General features: G+C 36.6%; 1 protein-coding gene across 4 annotated transcripts in view; it reads right to left on the reverse strand.

Moving 5' to 3' along the window:
- The window catches only part of BAZ1A (bromodomain adjacent to zinc finger domain 1A), a 96,131-nt gene that overhangs the window by 30,433 nt on the left and 43,910 nt on the right, over positions 1-21,788 (reverse strand). For 3 of the 4 annotated variants that reach the window (XM_058738799.1, XM_058738800.1, XM_058738798.1), the window contains 10 exons: positions 21,599-21,700; positions 19,726-19,813; positions 14,636-14,770; positions 13,528-13,627; positions 12,682-12,848; positions 8,970-9,065; positions 7,998-8,136; positions 6,531-6,677; positions 1,518-1,613; positions 1,168-1,392 (listed from right to left, as the gene is read on the reverse strand). In XM_058738799.1, coding sequence (XP_058594782.1) covers positions 1,168-1,392; positions 1,518-1,613; positions 6,531-6,677; positions 7,998-8,136; positions 8,970-9,065; positions 12,682-12,848; positions 13,528-13,627; positions 14,636-14,770; positions 19,726-19,813; positions 21,599-21,700 — 1,295 coding nt within the window. The remainder of the gene's footprint in view (positions 1-1,167; positions 1,393-1,517; positions 1,614-6,530; positions 6,678-7,997; positions 8,137-8,969; positions 9,066-12,681; positions 12,849-13,527; positions 13,628-14,635; positions 14,771-19,725; positions 19,814-21,598; positions 21,701-21,788) is intronic. The other variant, XM_058738797.1, reaches the window with a different exon arrangement.

The raw sequence follows: 21,788 nt of genomic DNA on the forward strand, positions 1-21,788 counted from the left end.
CAAATTAATAGTTAATAATAGTTATGTAATATGCAAGGCATTTCAAATACTAGTAACTACTTTATATACCAGTTAAATACACATGAAAAATTTTCTAATGACAATTTTTTTCAAGTTTTAATTTTTGGGCTCATTTATGAAGTTCAAATAAAGTCTAAATTATAACCACATGGATTTTTAAAAAATGGCAACAGGCGAATTGCTACTCTGAAAATACTGCACAAAAAAAACCCCACCATAAATTATAAAAACTATATGAATGTTAGGAATGAATGCACTCTACTTTTATTAGATGTTCTCTGAAATAAGCATATTATTATTTTTTTGTGTGTGAAATTTATTGTCAAGTTGGTTTCCATACAACACCCAGTGCTCATCCCAAAAGATGCCCTCTTCAATACCCATCACCTACCCTCTCTTCCCTCCCACCCCCCATCAACCCTCAGTCTGTTCTCTGTTTGTTTTTTTTTTTTTTTTTGGGGACAGAGAGAGACATAGCATGAACGGGGGAGGGGCAGAGAGAGAGGGAGACACAGAATCGGAAACAGGCTCCAGGCTCCGAGCCGTCAGCCCAGAGCCTGACGCGGGGCTCGAACTCACAGACCGTGAGATCGTGACCTGGCTGAAGTTGGACGCTTAACCGACTGCGCCACCCAGGCGCCCCAGTTTGTTCTCAGTTTTTATGAGTCTCTTATGATAAATAATCATATTAAAGTCGGTATGTTTGTACACTGTAATTTTTTATTTAAAAAAGGAAGTGAAAAGAAACTTCACCTTCATACACCATTTCTCATACCTCAAACACTATTCAAGCAAATGTTACAATTTAGCTGCTCCGGCTTAAAATTTCTGATATACTGATAAATAAAAGTGAAAGCCAGCTAATTGTCACTTATCCTTCTAAATTTAGTAGATGTAGTAGATTAGCCACCAGGAAAATCCAAATAAAAAAGAAAAGAAAATCAGAAATAGTTAAAGCTAGTAGGAAAACAACAGTAGTTTCCATCTGGGTCACTATTTGTAGTCCAACAATTTTTTTAAGACTGCTCTTTCTTTTAAAACTGGTATCATCTAAAATTTCTCATCAGCACCTAGTTTTCTGGCCTAAAGAGATAAAAGAGGGTAGGAAGGAGGCAGGTTATACAAACTCTAACTTGCAAAGTTTACCTGGTGTCAAATCATATACTGAAGTGCTTGACAGTTTCTTCACTAGACTGGGATTGCTCAAACGAAGTTCCATACAGGCATCATCTGTAGCATCAAATCCTCCTCGTTTCTGGTATCTGTACTTTGCATTTGCTGACGTTACATCAGCACCTGAAGCTAAGATGTGGAGTCTGAGGATTTCAGACAGAGTGCAGCTATCAAGATCCAAGCTTTTCAAACTGCAGCCTATAGTTGTTAAAAAATGAAACAGTCATTTAGAATATAAGCAAGGAATCCTTAGCAATGTAAAATGCACCTTAATAAAATTATCAATAAAAATCCAATTAAAAATAAATAAAACCCACACATACCCTGGTGCAACTGCGGCCATGCAGCTGCCAAAGATGCAACTGCAGACAGTGCAGATTTTGTGGGGTCTGCATCTTCATCCAAAGCCTCTGTTAAATCTTTAAGGAAATAAATACTTTATTCTAGTGCAGATCAAAGCTGGAATATTTGGGAATAATGCCCTTTTAAAATGATGAAAGAAACAGCAAACAGCTTAACATTCGGGAACCTCAAAAGAGCCAACACTAGGTAAAACAAGCATCATTCACACCCCGCCTCATGTCCACCTCAGACTATAAATCCTAAGACATGTACTGCACACTAATATCTTCCTTAGTTAACACAGAGAAGACAATTTCCAAGTTACCAACAAGGTGCACATACACATTCCAAAAAACATGGTAAAATGCACTTTAGAATTAAAAACAAATCTCCTCAATACAACTTTAGAAAAGTCTACTTTGAAAATCAGAATCTACTTGAAGATCCCCAATCTTTAATAGATATTTTAGGATTGAATCATAACAAAAGTATGGTTTGTGATCATCAAAAACCAGCACAGAAAAAGAACGAAAACAAGTTAAAGATAGCACTACTGTCACTTAACCATTGATTTATCCTCTTCATTAAATTTCCTATATTTTGAAAACTCTGCAATCTAAGAAACCACAGGGAGATTTCCCTGAATTTTCTAAGTAAATTGCTTTAACTTTGAAAACCATCCCTAGCTTACAAATAGGACTACAGTAAATCTACTAGTACAAATGTATTTAAAGTATTAGCATATGCAATTATTCCTAATTATAATACATTGTTGATAAAAAAATTTAAAGTGTCAACTATGAAAAAACTCTAAGCTTACAAAAACCTCTTGTTATATCATAGTACAGTGGGCACAGCTTCAGACTGAGTCAGATCATTATATATTCTAGTCTTGGCTCTGCCAGTCCCCTAGTTCCTAGTTACAGAACCTTTACACAAGTCACTTAATTGCCTTCATTTTTCCTAAAGGAGTGAATCTAGACCAATGGTTTTTAAATTCTTCAAATATTTCTTGGGGAATCCAATAGAAAAGAGATAAAAGTTCCTTTGTTAAGTGGGTATGGAGATGATAATCCTGCCCATTCATCTTTTCCAACTCTCCTGCAGTGGCACCAAGGAATCCCTGTACAACTCATAGTATTCCATGGGTTAGAGTTAAAAATCACTGGGCTAAACTGTCTGTGGCTCCTTGTCTTTCTACTATGTTTTCCTTCCAAAAATTCACAAGCTGACAAAATGAACCTCAGAGAACAGAATTGCTGTCCTTTACTAAAAGGAAAAAGGCAACTCTGGGATCATGTTTGATTACAATCATTGACAATTTCATGGCATTAAAGCATAGACAATGCCACACAGGAGAAGTTACTTGACTAAACATTGCAAATATGCAGAAGTTATTCCTACCAGGCCAAGAATCCAGTCCAAATGAGACATTATAATCTTCCTTACCAGAGAAATACAAGAGCTAAAACTTCCTCAATTTTCATTTTACATGTAAAGTCAAACAAAATTAATAGGCACTCTAAAATTAATAACAGTCCCAGTAAAAGTGAACTGATCCTCTTCCTTTGCAGCAATTACCATGTTCAACCTATTTTATCTGTAGTCAGTTTTAATATCCTAGGACAAAGTTATAAAGGCCTTAGGAAATGAACAACCAAAAACATGACAGATTACCTTTTTTTGATTAAAAAATTTTTATTATTTTTATTTTATTATTTTTAGTGTTTATTTTTTTATTTTTGAGAAAGAGAGAAGGGGGGAGACACACACACACACACACACACACACACACACACACACACACAGAGCGCGAGCAGGGGAAGGGCAGAGAGACAGGGAGACACAGAACCTGAAGCAGGCTCCAGGCTCTGAGCTGTCAGCACAGAGCCCGAAGCAGGGCTGGAACTCATGAACTGTGAGACCATCAGACCTGGGAGATCATGACCTGAGCTGAAGTCAGACGCTTAACGGACTGAGCCACCCAGGCGCCCCAACAGTTTACTTTTAATTGTGTTCACGTAACATGTTAAAATATGTAGGGGTGCCTGGCTGGCTCAGTTGGTAAAGCACGTGACTCTTAATCTCAGGGTTGTGAGTTCAAGCCCCATGTTGGGCATGGAGCCTACTTAAAAAAAAGTAAAATGTATTCTTTAACTCAATTATTTGCCAAATGACACTCTCAAGAAACTGTATTATTACTCTAGGATTTGCTTAGAGACAGTCAGTTGGGTATATCATGCCAAGAGAATACAGTTGACCCTTGAACAACATGTGTTTGAATTCTGTGGGGCCACTTATAAGTGGATTTTTTATAGAACAGTACTATAAATGTATTTTCTCTATAACATTTTCTTTTTTCCACCTTACTTTATTATAAGAACACAGCATTTAATACATATAATATACAAAACATGTATTGATGAACTGTTTCTATTATCAGTAAGGCTGCCAGTCAACAGTAGGCTATTAGTAGTTAAGTTTGGGGGGCAGCCAAAAGTTATATGTGCATTTTTCAGCTAGGGGTGGGGAGAGCTGTCATTCCTAACCCCTGTGTTCTTCAAGGCTCAACTGTACAGCTGAACTGTGTCTGTTATGATTATCTTAAAGTTACATTTATCATCAGAGTAATCTAGAATCTACAATTCCAACACTAAACAATGATATCTTAGCAAATACACAAAACTATGCTATGTAAGGAGGATGCTCTTGTTCCCATACTTTGAAGGGCTTCCAAGTTCATGATGTAAGACTAAAGAGAGGAATTGAAAATTTTAATGTAAGATTTTAAAAATTGCCCAAATTTCCAAGATTTGACATAAAAACAGGGAGTCTAAAGGCCAAAGGATTTAAATCTTTTTGAAGACAGATAATTTTATAGGCAATGCTAGGGAAACAAATATTCAAATTTTCAACATCTCTGCCATATCATGAAGCAATATAGTATAGGCATTTTGAGGCTTCAGAGCAGACTTCCTGAATCTCTATCCCATCACTTTCTTATTAGCCATGTGTCTTTGGGCAAGTTAATTAAACTCCTTAAGACTAAATTTCTTTATAAGTAAAGGCAGAAAATAATTAATAATGATCTGCCTATTATACCTACCTATCTATACCACAAGGGGGTATGAGAAATGAAATAATGCATATACAGTATCTTATGTCACTTGTTTTCAGGAGAACTGTGGGAAAGCTTTTTTGTTACAGAGATAGGAGGACATGTGGAAAATACCTGGGAGAACAGCCTAGGGTACTTACTGAAACTGTAATAATTATATAAAATGTAGCCAATACAACAGGAAGTAGACAAGGGTGTTAAAATTCCAAAGCATGTTTTTTCCGCTCCCTAACATTTAAATAAATATCTTCAAAAGGTGCATTAAAACCTTTATTTAATGGCCAATACTTATTCTGGGGTATAATAAGTATTATTTTAATACTTATTCTTGTATTATTTAATACAAATTATTAATTTGTATTAGTATTTATCTGCAATCCTGTACAGGACTAGAGTTATAAAAATCACAGATCAAACAAATCATGGAAAGAAAATACAATGGCAATACAAACACCAATATCTATATACATTTTTTTCTTTACACTAGCTGATTTTCCAACATAATTTCCTTGTCACCCCACTTTTTCCCATCAGTACAAAACTACAAAATTCACCTGTTTCAAATCCTGCATTAAATACAGACTTATACCTTGTATTAAGGTCAGAACTTGGTCAATAGCCCTGTGATATTATTGGTCCTTAAGACAATCTAGTGGCTAAAAGAATGAGTATTTGCTACATTTTCTGTCTTAGATAATCCATCTTTAGTGCTGGTACTGGTTATGTTAGAAAAATCTTTAGATTTTTATGAATTGTTTGCCCTTCTATCTTCCCCTTAGTAGAGTCTCATTTTATGGACTAAGTCATCTGAGATGATAAAGGGGACAGCATTGTTAAAATGACCTTGATAAGCGACACATGGTGATTAGCACTCAAGTTAGAGAAAATATTTTGCTTGAACTTAGGCTGTAAAAGAAAAACAAAACTAACACTGGATGCATATTGATGATCCTGTTGCTTCATGAATCAGGCATTAAAAAATGAGCTCAAATTATCTAAGGTCAACAATACTATCTGAATGGAAGAATGTCCCATCTTTTTGTATCAAGACTGCTATCAAAATGTCTCCCCAAAATTATCTTATTGTGAATTTTTATGCAATACCCTAAAATAGTTTATAGATATTTTAAACAATGTCTTATGTGATATGGCAAAGTTCATGAAGAGTGTAATTCAGGAAGCCAAATCATACAAATGCTTAACAATTCCTCTGATGAAGTCCTAAACAAAATAGTGAACATAATCCATTTTAAAAATAAAAAAGGGTTTCTCTAAGAATTATTCCTACGTTAATATGTACCACATGCTGACCCTAGATATTTAAGTGCATAGCATTTAAACAGCAAAATTTCTAGTTCAAACTGTTGGTGAAATAAAAACTAAATTTTACTTAACTCTCATCTAAAAACTTTCACGTCTCAAATGAAATCAGCAACAGTATTTTCAACTTAAAGTACTGATAACAATAATTAAAGTATTTCCTTAGGTGGAGGCAAAGAAATCAGTTCCATTTAGCAGAATCTCTTGCAATTACAGATACTGGTCAATGAAATCCGTAATGTTCCTAAATCATAGGAGAAATCTAAAAGAATAAAAAGCAAGACCGACTGGGGGCAGAGGTAGATATTTTAAGGTCATCAGAAACAGGATACATTAGCTGACTGAGCCACCCAGGCGCCCCAGAAACAGGATACATTAAAACAAAGTTTTTATAAAACAACTGATAATGTATTGTTAGTATATGACTCAGGAATTGGGTAACTTGGACAGCTATATTTTAGAACTGTAAAAGCGAGGTTAATCTTAAAATAACCTTTAAAAATCAGTTTCAAAGCTACAGAGCTACTATCAATCAACAAGAATACTGAATTCTGACCTTTGGTGTCTGCATCTGTTATTTGCTCTTTGGCTACTTCCTCTTCTTCTTCAGCTATCGCCTGGAAGATGGCAGTCAGGAAGAAAAAAAGCAATTCACATAGTGGGCCTTCACTGTCATTTCCTACAAGAGCTTCCTCTAATACTTCTGTGAATAAAATGTTTAAAATGAATTTAAAGTTCTGTTCATGCACTGAAAAAACAACTCCATTGGAACAATAAACATTTTAATCGACAACAGCCTGTGCAATTATTTTTTTAAGTGTCCATTTATCAAAGTAGAGTATTATCCAAGGCAAAGTCTAAAAACAATTTATAATGATTACAATAAAATAAAACCATTAAGCCAAAAATCAGTATATTCAAGAAAGTCAAGTCAGCCTCAGCAAATCAATACAATATTTCACCTTAAGTTTAAACTTCAGGTGCAAATTAAGGCACAGATTAAAAATTATAATTTTATTCTAATTTGAGTAACAACGCAAAGATTTATTACTGTTGCCCTGCTGCTCTCAGGAGCTATGTGGGACATTACCGTTTACCAAACAGTACATAGGAGAGGTAATCATTAGTATTAGATGTAATCATTTATTTAAAATTTTAAAATCTAAATTTTTTTATGATTCTAATGTTGTATCCAAGTCACAAGTGTTTATCTAATTTATCTTACCTAAACCAGTATTGTTTAGACCTTGATCTCTGAGGCACATGATGCATGCCTCACCCAGCTCATAAAGAGAAATTGAGGGAATGTAAAAGCCCTCCTGAAAAATATACTCTTCTTAAAATAAGAGTGGCATTATAATTCTGTCTTTGAGGGTCTCTATTTTGAGAAAACTATTTTGGTATTTGACAATTCAAAGGCCAAAATGGGATTCAAAGCCCTCCTCAATCAATGCAGTTCTTATAATGTTTACACAAAGTAGAAGTACAGAGTCAATACAGAATCACAAATCAAAGGCAGGCATAACTTATCTTAAAATATGGCTGATGTCAATTCCTTCCTTCCCTACACTTAACATCCGTCCCTACACTTAACATAAACCATGATACCCTCAAGGAGTCTATTCCTCCACTCCCTTGAATCCCAGCAGGCCTGACCAATGGACTATGACAGAAACAAGGCTTGCCAGTTCCAGGCCTAGCCTTTAAGAAGGCTGGCAGTTTCTGTTCTCTTCTTCTTGGAGTCCTTAGCTGCCACATAACAAGTGTAGGCTACTCTGACGGAGTGGGATGCCACGTGGAGGAGCACTGAGTACCAGGCATGTGTGTGCAGAAGCTATCTTGACCATCCAGCCAGGTAAGCCTTCAGAGGACTCCAGTCCCAGTCACTCTCTGTAACCACATGAGAGACTCCAAGAAAGGGTTGGACAGCTAAGTCCAGTGACCACAGAATTTTGAGAGATAATAATTTATTACTTTAAGCCACTAATTTTAGGGTGAACTGTAACACAGCAATTGCACTTGCCTAGGGTAACTCCCTCAGGAAACTCATCTTGAAGATCAAAAAGTTCCCCAAAAGCATTAAGAAACTCCAGAACCATCAGAGCATCACCAAAGATTTCAGGAGGTAGTCTAGTCTTCACTGGAGTTGGTTCTGGAAGTTCCTGAAAGATCAAATAATTTATATAACTATTTGAGCCAATTACAGAAAATTATAATAGATAGATACATACTCTTTACCTAGTAAGATTTATTTCATGTAGACTCGTGGTTCTCAACCCTAGATGTTTATTACAATCACCTTTGGAACTTCTTAAAAATTGTTTTACAAGTTTATTTTTGAGAGAGACACAGACAGTGTCAGTGGGGAAGGGGCAGAGAGAGAGAATCCCAAGTAGGCTTCACGTTGTCAGCACAGAGCCTGATGTGGGGCTCAAACCCACGAAACTGTGAGATCATGACCGAGACACCCAGGCGCCCTGGAACTTTTTAAATGATGTGCGTCTTGGCCTTATTCCAGCTTTATTAAATCACAGTCACTAGGGACTTTTTTCTCTATTGAACTAAGAACAACTTTGGGCTAAAGTATATTTCTCACTACATTTTCTAGTTAAGAGGGACTTTTAACCTAAGATTCTGAGATCAAGGCATTAGCTGTGCCAATATTATCTTCAATGCAGGATTTCCTTAGGATATAGAATAGAATTAATCCACTGTCTACTGAACTTAGAAATGGTTCTTTATAAACTGAGATGAATGATAATACTGGATTATCAACGATCACACAAATGACCCATTAAGTCTGCGGAATAAGAAGCATTATCAAAGTTTGTTACAAAATACTTATAATGCTGTTTTGGAACTCTAAATATAGCATTTGTTTAATTGGCTATTCCTCTTAAATATGAAGAAGCCACTATGAAAGAAAAATTTCATCAGCAAAGCCACATAGGGCACACAGAGCATGGGTGTGAAACATCACATAACATACTTATACCTTAAGATCGTCACATTCCATATCTTCTCTAGGTTTACTCCACTGTTTTAAGTATTCCATATATTTTCGTTTTTCTTCACGTAATTTTTCTCTTTCCTAAAACAAAAGGTTCATAAGTTTCTTATAAGAACTTTGGCTTTTTAAAAAACTTTTTTTTTTAAATAAAATTCTTTTTTTTTTTTTATTTTTTTTTTCCAACGTTTTTTATTTATTTTTGGGACAGAGAGAGACAGAGCATGAACGGGGAAGGGGCAGAGAGAGAGGGAGACACACAGAATTGGAAACAGGCTCCAGGCTCCGAGCCATCAGCCCAGAGCCTGACGCGGGGCTCGAACTCACAGACCGTGAGATCGTGACCTGGCTGAAGTCGGACGCTTAACCGACTGCGCCACCCAGGCGCCCCTAAAAAACTTTTTTTAATGTTTATTTATTTTTAAGAGAGAGAGAGCGACTGCAAGCAGGTGAGGGGCAAAGAGAGAGGAAGACACAGAATCCAAAGCAGCTCCAGGCTCCAAGCTGTTAGCACACAGCCTGATGCGGGGCTCGAGCTCACAAACCCCAAGATCATGACCTGAGCCGAAGTCGGACATTCAACCAACTGAGCCACCCAGGCACCCCGCTTCTAAGAACCTTGTAAAACAGCATCATTATCACCTGAGAACTTGTGAGAATTACAAATAGCTGGGCCCCATCCCATACCTACTGAACAAGGAATTCTGGAGTTGGGACCAAGAGTTGATTTTGTTTGTTTGTGTGTTTTTCACTTTTTAAATGTTTATTCATTTTTGAGAGAGAGAGAGAGCACGCACGCACGCGCGTCGGGGAGGGGCAGAGCTAGAGGTAGACACAGAATCCAAAGCAGGCTCCAGGCTCCAAGCCATCAACACAGAGCCCAACATGGGGCCTGAACCCATGAACAGTGGGATCATGACCTGAGCCAAAGTCGGACACTCAACAGACTGAGCCACTCAGGTGCCCCAACAGTTGATGTTTTCATTAAATCTTTCTGGTGATTCTGATGCATGCTAAAGTGTTAGAACCACTGATCAAAACAACACCTGCCAATACAACTGCTATAAAGATGGAAAATGTCTCACACATAGTAGCTCCTGGATAAATATTAATTCAATCTGACTCTGCCTACAGCAGCTCTCCTATTTCAAATCAATTAAATCCTGACAAAGTAAAGTAACAAATTATTAGAGTACCTAAAATAAAACCTCCTCCTATATTTGAAATATAGTTGTTATTGTCAAGATTCATTTAACCCTAACAGCTTAGGGATACACAGAGGGACCAGTAAGTAAAAGCAATTATCAGAACACAGTTGGTGGACTTCTTTTTCTTTTATTCCCGACCATTTCTCTTGCTCACTTGGTCTTTTGATACTTCTTGGTTCTGGTATTTGAAACTGCAAGGTAAATAATGACCCTAAAAAGTCTCCAGTGAAGCAGAGTATAAATAATTTTTATTTATTACATTATATACTTATTTCCCAATAAATGTTTAACGTATGTTAATATTATTCTCTTCCTTTGAAATTTAGGACCACTGAAGGTAATAGATGTGCACTTACCAAATTTTTAACATAAAGTGACTAGAGACAGTTACAGAACTTATTCATTGTGCTTTAAATAGTCTGCTGTACTAAGTCTTCCACTCCCCACCCCAGATAATTCTTGTAGGATGTAATAAGATGGGTGTTCTCAATCACTGTTGCTAAGAATGTAAATAAGCACATGTTTAGCAAACAAATACCCACATATGTTTGTATAGAAAATTTTTAAAATGTTCTTACCCTTTGACATAAGATTCTACTTCTACAAATTTATCCAGGGACATAATCCAAAAATAGGAAAGACTCTTATTCATAAATTTGAACAGGGTATCATCATTTATGAGCAAAAATTATAAAGCACTCATCTGTATCTCTTTGATTAACTGTTACACAGTCACTAAAAATTCCACCTTAGTTTATTTATTTAAGCATGAAAAGTAGGCTTACAACATTTTTAAAAACGTGTTTTTAAAATTTTTACTTATTTTAAGGGGGAGAGAGAGCATATGCATGTGTGCACATGCAAGCAGGAAAGGGGTAGAAGGGGAGAAAGAAAGAATCCCAAGTAGGCTCCAGACTGTCAGCGCAGAGCCCAATGTAGGATTTGATCTCATGAAACGAGAGATAGTGACCGGAGCCAAAATCAAGAGTTGGACACTTACGACTGAGCTACCCAGCAGCCCTACAATAATGTTAAATAAACAAAAATACAAAATTATAAATGCTGTATCTCTCTTTTTTAGGGCCCAGAATAAAGATTAGAAATAAATTAATCAAAGTGTTAGGAGAAAATGCGATCTCAGGGCACCTGGGTGGCTCAGTCAGGTGTCTGACTTCGGCTTAGTTCATCATCTTGCAACTCGTGGGTTCCAGCTATGCACTGGGCTCTGGGCAGAAAGCTCAGAGCCTGGAGTCTGTTTCGGACTCTATGCCTCCCTCTCTGTTTCTGCCCCTCCCCTACACTTGTGTTCTCTCTCTTTCCAAAAAAAAAAAAAAAAAAAAAAGCTACCTCTAAACATTACCATTTAGATTACAAGTGGTTTTCTTCTAATATTTTTTTTAAGTGCAGTTGCTTTTCTTTCCTTTTTAAATTGTTTTTAATGTCTATTTATTTTTGAGATAGAGCACGAGCAGGGGAGGGACAGAGAGAGGGAAACACAGAATCTGAAGCAGGCTCCAGGCTCCGAGCTGTCATCACAGAGCCTGATGGCCCAACATGGGGCTTGAACTCATGAACCTCAAGATCATGACCTGAGCTGAAGTGTGATGCTTAACCAACTGAGCCACCCAGGTGCCCCCTTCTAAATTTTCTGGAGTGTACATGTATTAGATACTTCCATCCCCATCCTAACCAATGGCCTATTTGAAACAGTTCAAGAAACTACAGGCAATTTAAATGAGCACAATGTGTAACAGGATCATCTAGGGCCACTTGTAAAAATCCCAGAAAACCAAGGACACTGACTGACTCTGGAAGAAACCAGCTACAGAATTCTCTAGGGAATATCTACTACTAAAGATTATAAGAGATTTGCTGAGCAATCTATTTTTACAGATACTTTATTCTTCAAGGAGAATAAGAACACTCTTTCTTGTTATTTGCAGATTTTGTTTTTTTGTTTGGAAACAGCAAGAGCGGGGAGAGAGCAAAGGGGGGAGGAAGGGAGAGAGAGGGAGAGGGAGAGAGAGAATGAGAATCTTAAGCAGGCTCCAGGTCAGTATGGAGCCTGACACGGGGCTCGATCCCACAACCCTGGGATCATGACCTGAACTGAAATCAAGAGTTGGACACTTAACTGACTGAACCAACCAGGGGTCTTGATCTTATTGTGTTTTTTCTAATCACATATTTTACTTTTGCAAGTTTTATGCATATCATTTTCCCTAAATTAGAAAGTCTAAATAATGAAGAAAATCAACTTTAAAATTGTACTTAAGGGGCTTTAGGGTGTAAAGGCCATGTATTTACATGTTGAACCTTAAATTACTAAATTTTCCAAAGCAAAAGAGAGATAAATCAACAAGTGTTTATCCAGCACTCTATGAACTAGAAATGTGAATCAAAGTGGTAAAAGCATTTATAAATTAACTATGAATTTAAATATGTAAAATACTATTATATAGACAGCATAGCTAAAATACTTGAATGAATACCTTTTCTCTTTCAATTTTAAGTCTCTCTTTTTCTTCTTTCTTCTTCAGTCTCTCTTCTTCAACAATTTTCTTCAATTCTTCCTTCTTTTTCTCTTTATCTTCCTTTTCTTTTTTCTTTGCTTCTAGGGCATCTGCTTTTTCTCTTTTTAATTTAGCCTTTTCAAAAGCTGTAGAGAAGGTCAAACTTAGAACTGTTCACAGACAGAAAACAACACATTTTTTAATGTAATAAAAGAATTCCTGAAATAATTTATGGTTAAATGGGATCAGTAGACTCACAGGTGTTGTAAACTGCTGGAGGGAGCCAGCAGGTGATTCAAATGGGAAAGCAAGTTGGCTGCATTTAAGACAAACTACTGACCAGGGACAAACATACCTGCTATTTCAAAGCCCTGCTTTGAAGCCCTGGTCCTAAGACCAGGAGCAAAGTATGACCTTTTTAGAAAAGCAGAATCTCTTCTCCCACCCAGACCTACTAATTCAGAATCTTCATTTTAATAAGATTCCCAAGTGATTCATATGTACAGTCACGTCTGGAAAGCACTGTTTTATAAAGCAAAAAAATGGCCCCAAACAGTCTGTAAGCCATGGAAACTCCAATTTGTGTTTAATCTAAGCATTAGCTTGGTTTAACAGGGGATATGCTCTCCCTTGAAATATTGTTTTAAGAGATGAACACAGGTTTTATTCATCATAAAAACTTATAGATACCTAAGGGGCAAGAAATATTTATGCTTACAAGGAAAAAAAAAAAAACCCAAATAACAGAAATATGCCATTTCAGAAAGAAAGAGAAATATTCTTTCCTGTACCTAAACAGTTTTTGAAGAGAATGTTAAAACTCACCCAGTGACTTCATTTCTTCTTGCTTCAAAAGTTTGTCTCTTTCTTTAGTAGCTTTGTTCTTATAACCTGCAATTGTTTGTTTATTAACAACATTGTCCTCCTAAAAAAACAGAGAAACTAGTTATAGAACACCACAACTTTTCAGACAGATGGTCTGCCTTGTTCTTACAATAATAATAAAGTTTTTAAAACTCTCATCAATTATACTTTCCTTATACTACAGTGAGGTTTTATTCTAAGCCTAACAAAACTTTAATAACTTTAATCATAGTAACATACAGAATATGAGGTTAGTTCTATAGTTCTACAAATTAGTACAAAAACCTCCCAGGAAAAACAACTGGTAATCTACAAGGACAGCCTTAAATATATGCATTAGAAAAAACAAAAAATTTTTCTAAGGTACCTTATAAACTAAATGGCGTAGACATCAAATATGAAAGAAATGCATGTCAAAAATATTCTTGTGGTCAATGTTAATGTCAAAAGGTTTTATTTTATTTTATTTTTATTAAAAAAATTTTTTTTAACATTTATTTACTATTGAGAGATAGACATAGAGTGTGAGCAGGGGAAGGGTAGAGGGAGGGGGAGACACAGAATCTGAAGTAGGCTTCAGGCTCTGAGCTGTCAGCACAGAGCCAACGCGGAGCTCGAACTCACAAACTGCAAGATCATGACCTGAGCCAAAGTCGGTCATGCAACCAACTGAGCTACCCAGGCGCCCCAAAAGGATTTATTTTTATGGTACTTCTTGTGAGCATAATGGTGTGTAACCTGTTTAGTGTGATATTTTTATTATTTCATATTTTTTAAACGTTCTTCATGTTTTGATTCCATGATTTATTCCCTGTATTTCAGTAACTGCTTATATGCTTGCTTCCACTTTGGTATAAAATCCCTCTGGCATTAAAGCTATGTCTAATTCACACTTGAGACTTCTACAGGCCTCACTGCTAAGTAGTTTTCAACACACAGTACATACACTGTATGTGAAGGAATGTGTTCCTTCCTAAAGCTATGTGGGTGAGGGGAGCCAAACACTGCTCTTGATTATGAATAGTTTTATTAAGAGCTACAATGTAGTTTTTATCCATTCTCTACTTACCTGGCTAATAGATACTCGTTTGGGAGGTCTCCCTCTTCTTCTGTTAGCAGGACTGAAGATAAATGTGGGTGGATCATCAGGAAAGAAATAAGAAAAATCTTGTTCTGCTATTTTATATGTTGAAAGAGATGACGCCTTCATAAAAAAACATATAGGGTACAATAATAACACAATTAGGACACCATTTATAGATGTACTCTAAAATGTCATGTATGACTTCTGTTAAAGACCAGGTTGAAAAGATTTCGACATAGAATTTCATCTGTTAATATACAGTATTACACATTTTAGCTGATTTACTTGATCTATTATTAATTAGCTTTACCAGAAGGAAAACCACAATGCAAACAATTTTTTCACATAAAATACACAAGGATGTTTCAACAGTTTCTTAAATTCTAAAACCATTACAAAATTACATTTATATAATAATCTTTTGCAGTCTGCTTTGTTTTGACTAATTTTGTATGGAATTTTCTATGTAAATAAATAATCCAATGACTTAACATTTAAAGTCCACTGTGCTTGGGCTGGCTCAGTCAGTGAAGCAGGTGACTCTTGATCTCAGAGTTGTAAGTTTGAGCCCCACTTTGGATGTTAGAGATTACGTAAAAATAAAATCTTTAAAAAAACCTACTGTATCAACCCAATAAATTTTTTCTCAACCATTTCTTAACTGCTGTACATTTTAGATTCCCCGCCCCCCACCCCCCAATTCAGGGTGATAACTTAAAGACTTTTTTTTTAATTTAAAGACTTTTATCAAATTTTAAAGTTGATGTGGCAGACAGCAGAAATGCTGAAAAATTATCAACTTTCAATACAGAGTTTAAGTTCAGAGAAGTCAAACACATTAAAAAAAATTTTTTTAAATGTTTATTCATTTTTGAGATAAAGCATGACTGGGGGAGGAGCAATGAGGGAGACACCGAATCCCAAGCAGGTTCCAGGCTCTGAGCTGTCAGCACAGGGCGGGATGTGGGGCTTGAACCCACACGAACCGTGAGATCATGACCTGAGCCGAAGTCGAATGCTTAACCAACTGAGCCCCCCAGGCATCCCAAAGTCAAACTCATTCCTACCAGAAGTGGTGTGGTTCTAGGATAACTGTTAAATCCAAAAAAGTTTCAGAACCTGTTCACCTTTCATTTATGTCCAACTTTAACCTTTTTATTTTTGATTAGTAATTCTGAAGATTACTTTTGGCCTAACAGCCAAGATCATTATTCTTTCTTTCTCTAGAAGAAAACATGCTACTTATAGAAATATCTTTCAGAAAATGCATAAGAAAATGATACAAAAGTTTAAATTTTTAACAAAACTGAAACACTTGAACTGGGGATTAAATTTTCTATGTAGTAATTGTAATCTTAGTGGATAGAACATAGCTTTTAACATTTAAAATTCAATTAGTTCTGGCCATCATAATAAATCAAGACTCTATTTAAAGATTCTACATTAAAGTCTATTAAGATGGTTGTTGACTATCCCATATATATAACGCCTGAATATACAAATGCCCATACGTATAAAGATATGAGTGGTTTCTTTTCAAATATATATGCTCAAAAAGGTCAAAATAGGCTTTAAGGGGCGCCTGGGTGGCTCAGTCGGTTAAGCGTCCAACTTCGGCTCAGGTCATGATCTCACGGCCTGTGAGTTCGAGCCCCGCGTCGGGCTCTGTGCTGACCGCTCAGAGCCCGGAGCCTGCTTCCGATTCTGTGTCTCCCTCTCTCTCTGACCCTCCCCCATTCATGCTCTGTCTCTCTCTGTCTCAAAAATAAATAAAAACATTAAAAAAAAAAAAGGCTTTAATACATTAATTGCCAATGTTCCTTATTTATACATACATAATACACAATAAACTAATATATCTTTGTGTTCTTTTAGCACTCCTAACAGCAGACTACACTTACCACATCAGGATCAAACTTTATTGTCTTTGGGTGTGTGTGTGTGTATGCATATGTGCTTGCAACATGTATGCAAGTACACTAGAAAACCCACTAATAATCTTTTGTTACTCAAAGAGAAAATTGTTTACTGTCACTTTAACTTTCATTTACTTATTAAAACAATTTTTTTTATGTTTATTTATTTTGAGAGAGAGAGAAAGCACAAACAGGGGAGCGGCAGAGACAGAATCCCAAGCAGGCTCTCCACCATCAGCACAGAGCCCGATGTGGGGCTCGAACTCATGAACTGCCAGATCATGACCTGCACTGACATCAACAGTTGGACGCTTAACCAATTGAGCCACCCAGGCACCCCTAATTTTCATGTATTTATTACGCTGAACTTCTGTTCATGTTTATTGACTACTTTCCTTGGTAAAAAACCGCTGATGCTCTTTATCATTTTTTCCCAATTGGGTTGTTTTTGTTAATTGATACTAAGAGATTTTTGTAAATTAGGGAAATTGGTCAACTTGCTATTTATGATACACATACCACAACTAACTATTCACATACTGGCTGACTGCCTCCCTGTGCTAGGTACTGTTCTAGCCACTTCTCACAAGTATTTGATTCATTAGCTTTTTGGAAGCTTCCTTTTAACATGGCTACCTGTGGTTTTAAATGATGCACAGATTGAGCACAATTTAAGCATTTTCTTATTATCAAGACAAATACATAAATATGCTTACATTAAAAAAATTATTTTTCAGATGATTCTATCTTATGCTTTTAAGTTTTTATATTTCATCCATTGTGAAGTTTGATCATGCCTATTTTGTCTATTTTTCTACTGGGGTACTTATGTTTTTCTAATTGATTTGAGTTCCTCACTGTATTAACTGAAAGTAGTTTTCTTCTAGCACTTTGCCCTTGAAATGCATTCATTACATTTTTATTTATTTACTTATTTTTTTGTTTATTTATTTATTCTGAGAGAGAGACAGCATGTGCACAAGTGAGGGAGAGGTAGAGAGAGGGAGAGAGAGCATCCCAAGCAGGCTCCACACCATTCACACAGAGCCTGAAGCCGGCCTCGAACTTATGAACGGTGAGATCATGACCTGAGCCAAAATCAAGAGTCAGATGCTTGGGGCGCCTGGGTGGCGCAGTCGGTTAAGCGTCCGACTTCAGCCAGGTCACGATCTCGCGGTCTGTGAGTTCGAGCCCCGCGTCAGGCTCTGGGCTGATGGCTCGGAGCCTGGAGCCTGTTTCCGATTCTGTGTCTCCCTCTCTCTGCACCTCCCCCGTTCATGCTCTGTCTCTCTCTGTCCCAAAAATAAATAAAAAACGTTGAAAAAAAAAAAATTAAAAAAAAAAAAAGAGTCAGATGCTTAACTGACTAAACCACCCAGGTGCCCCTCATGATGTTTTTAAACCTAAATAAGTTTATATTTCAAATCAGTCTTATCCTTGGTATTTCTTTCCTCTTGCTCTTTAGTATGCATAACATTAAGAATTGTTTCATTTCATTTCCTTTTTTCCCTCCTTTGTGTTAGATCTAACTTTGTTTTTCCAAAGTTAACCAAGTGTCCCAGTTTTATTTGTTAAATAATCTATCTTGGTCTCTAGAGATCTTAAATGCTATTTTTCACAGAGTAAGTTCATATATTCTTTTTTAAACATTTATTTCCTTTTGATATAACACATATTATGAGTTACACAAATCTTAATCACACGGTAGCTGATTTTTGACACATGCATACATCCCTCTACCCATCCCACTGCTTTTTTATGTAGTATTTCTCCCAATATAAGTAAAGTATTTCTCAATTAAAAAAATTAGTTTTTGTTTTACCATTTAACTTTCGTTACACATGTGAGATTTCTAAACTTGATTTTTCCCTTTTAATGTTTCTGAATAAAATATAACCCATCTGCTTAGTATTGGTCTCTGATGTTCTTTTTATTATATATATTGTTTTCTTATCCAGTAGGATCTGTTCTTTGAACTTATTTTTGTTTTTTTTTTAAATATATGAAATTTACTGTCAAATTGGTTTCCATACAACATCCAGTGCTCATCCCAAAAGATGCCCTCTTCAGTACCCATCACCCACCCTCCTCTCCCTCCCACCCCCCATCAGCCCTCAGTTCTCATTTTTTAAGAGTCTCTTATGCTTTGGCTCTCTCCCACTCTAACCTCTTTTTTTTTTTTTTTCCTTCCACTCCCCCATGGGTTCCTGTTAAGTTCCTCAGGATCCACATAAGAGTGAAACCATATGGTATCTGTCTTTCTCTGTATGGCTTATTTCACTTAGCATAACACTCTCCAGTTCCATCCACGTCGCTACAAAGGGCCATATTTCATTCTTTCTCATTGCCACATAGTACTCCATTGTGTATTGAACTTATTTTTGTAAGCCAGAACCACACTTAGAAAAATATAGTTGCCTCCTTCCCCTATAACATTTTCTTTTTCTAAGTTTTCCATCTATTATCACCTGTCTTGGTTGATTTTTTTTTTTTAACAAGGGGGAAAAAAGTACACTACCTGAGCCACCTAGTAATTCTAGCAATTGCAAAATAGTATTCAATCCTTAAACAGAGAGAAAATTAGTAACAATTGGCTACAGATAAAAAGAACTATTTTCTTTTTTTTATTTTTTTTTAATTTTATTTTTTAATGTTTATTTATTTTTGAGACAGAGAGAGACAAAGCATGAACGGGGGAGGGTCAGAGAGAGGGAGACAGAATCTGAAACAGGCTCCAGGCTCTGAGCTGTCAGCACAGAGCCCAACGCGGGGCTCGAACTCACGGACCGTGAGATCATGACCCGAGCCGAAGTCGGCTGCTTAACCGACTGAGCCACCCAGGCACCCCAAAAAGAACTATTTTCAATCAACTTTGAAATAACATTTCTGGGGTGCCTGGGTGGCTCAGTTGGTTAAGCATCCAACTCTTGATTTTGGCTCATGTCATGATCTCATGGTTGTGGAATCAAGCCCTGCATTGAGCTCCGTTTTGGGCATGGAGCCTGTTTGGGATTCTCTCTCTCTCTCCCTCTGCCCACTGCCTTTGCCCATGTTCTCTCTTTCTAAAAAAAAAAAAAAATTTCTGCGATGTTTTAACTATGTAACAGCCCATTTCTCTCTCTTCTTCCTTCCAACAAATAATTTCACTGCTCTGATTACCTTAATTTTAATGACTCCATCTTGTGGTTCACAGTGTTGCTTCAGAAAAAGCTTTAATTTATCACGAGAAAATAGGTGTTTTCTCCGGCTACAGTGGAAAAAGGAGGAGAAAGAGTAAAGTGTTAGTATAAAAGAATTCAGTTTGAACTCTATAATCTCTGTAAACCCATAACCTTCATTTCAAGCCTAGGAAAAGGACAATTCATTTTCCAATGGTATTTATGTAGAAGTTATGAGAAACTTCACAAATATTTATGTAGAATGTTATAATATCTACTCAAGTGGATCTATTATAAATGTCTGTTACAAAAATAGTATATGCATTTGGTGCTTAAGAACCACTTAGAAATCAAATAAACCTCAAGGAAAATATACTACAGAGAGTAAACCAAATTTTTTAAAATTAGATGATCATTCCTCCAAATACCACCATTAAAATTCTTTAAAAAAATTAAAGTCAGTAGATTACCAGATGTCACATAACACTGTCAACATTTAAATGGATATTTTGAACATTCTTGACCACAGGTTTTATCAAATTCTAAAATAAATTCACAGGATTAAGATTCTAAAAACAGAGGCACCTGGTGGCTCTGTTGGTTAAGCAACCAACTCTTACTTTTGGTTTAGGTCATGATCTCACAGTTGTGAGGATTGAGCCCCGTGTCATGGAGCCTGCTTGAGATTCTCTCTCCCTCTCCTTTTGCCCCTCCCTGGCTCACACATGTGTCTGAGCTCTCTCTCTCTCAAAAAAATATTCTAAAAATTTGCTATTTTTGATTCTCCTTGGCCCCAAATTGAGAAAAACACAAACATAGCACCACCAAAAACAAAACAAAACAAACTCCAAACATTCAAATATTTCTGGAAAAGTTCTGGAAGGAAAGTAAACGTTGTTGTTGTTGTTTTAATGTTTATTTATTTAATTTTGAGAGAAAGAGAGAGCACACACAAGGGAGGGGCACAGAGAGAGAGAGAGAGAGAGAGAGAGGAGAGAGAGAATTCTAAACAGGCTCCACGTAGAGCCCAATGAGGAGCTCAAACCCACGAACAGTGAGATCATGACCTAAGCCAAAGTCAGACGCTTAACTGACTGAGCCACCCAGGTGCCTCAGAAAGTAAATGTTTTAACTGAATTCAATGTATTCCTTTCAAGAAAAAGTCAAATTAAAAGCTTCTATGAGTGAATGAACAAGACAGAAGTTTTAAAGTAGTAGCCTCCTCAAAATGTATATTCTTTTCATATAGAAAGGATTATAGGAAAGAAAGGATTGGTTTACTGTGCTATCCCAGCACCATACATACAGTACATGACAATAAGAAGGTAATTATCTTTTGACTGTTGAATAAATATACTAGTCCTCAAGAATGATATTGTCCTACCTGGCACCTACTAGCCACATGTGGTGTTTTTGTTTTTTTAACCTTTTTTATTTATTTTTGAGAGAGACAGAGTGCAAGCGGGGGAGGGGAAGAGAGAGAGGGAGACACAGAATCTGAAGTAGGCTCCAGGCTCTGAGCTGTCAACACAGAGCCACACGCAGGGCTCGAACTCACCAACCACGAGAGATCATGACCTGAGCCCAAGTCGGACGCTTAACTGAGTGAGCTACCCAGGCACCCCTTATTTATTTATTTACTTATTTAGGGTGGGGTAGGGGCAGAGAGAGAGGGAGAGAGATAATCCCAAGCAGACTCCACACTGCCAGCGTGGAGCCTGAGGCAAGGCTCAAACAACGAGTTCATGATCTGAGCCAAAATCAACAGTCAGACGCTTAACCAACTCAGCCACCCAGGCGCCCATATAGTGAATCTTCTTAATCAAACATAATTATTGTCTTTTAAACCAGCATAGATAGAAACCAAGTTTTACCTGATCTGTGTTGCTTTAACAATAGCACACTCATACAATTCTTTTTTAGTGGGTTGCACCTTGTACTTGAATAATAAGGGGTCAACTGCATCTTTTTTCTTCCTAAAAAGAGCAAAGACACAAATCAGTTAATAATTCGTCTGAAAATGTGAGCTTTTAAATGGAAATCTAGTTTCTAAGAACATATAGT

Source organism: Neofelis nebulosa, chromosome 7, assembly GCF_028018385.1.
Source record: "Neofelis nebulosa isolate mNeoNeb1 chromosome 7, mNeoNeb1.pri, whole genome shotgun sequence".
Lineage (NCBI taxonomy): Eukaryota > Metazoa > Chordata > Mammalia > Carnivora > Felidae > Neofelis > Neofelis nebulosa.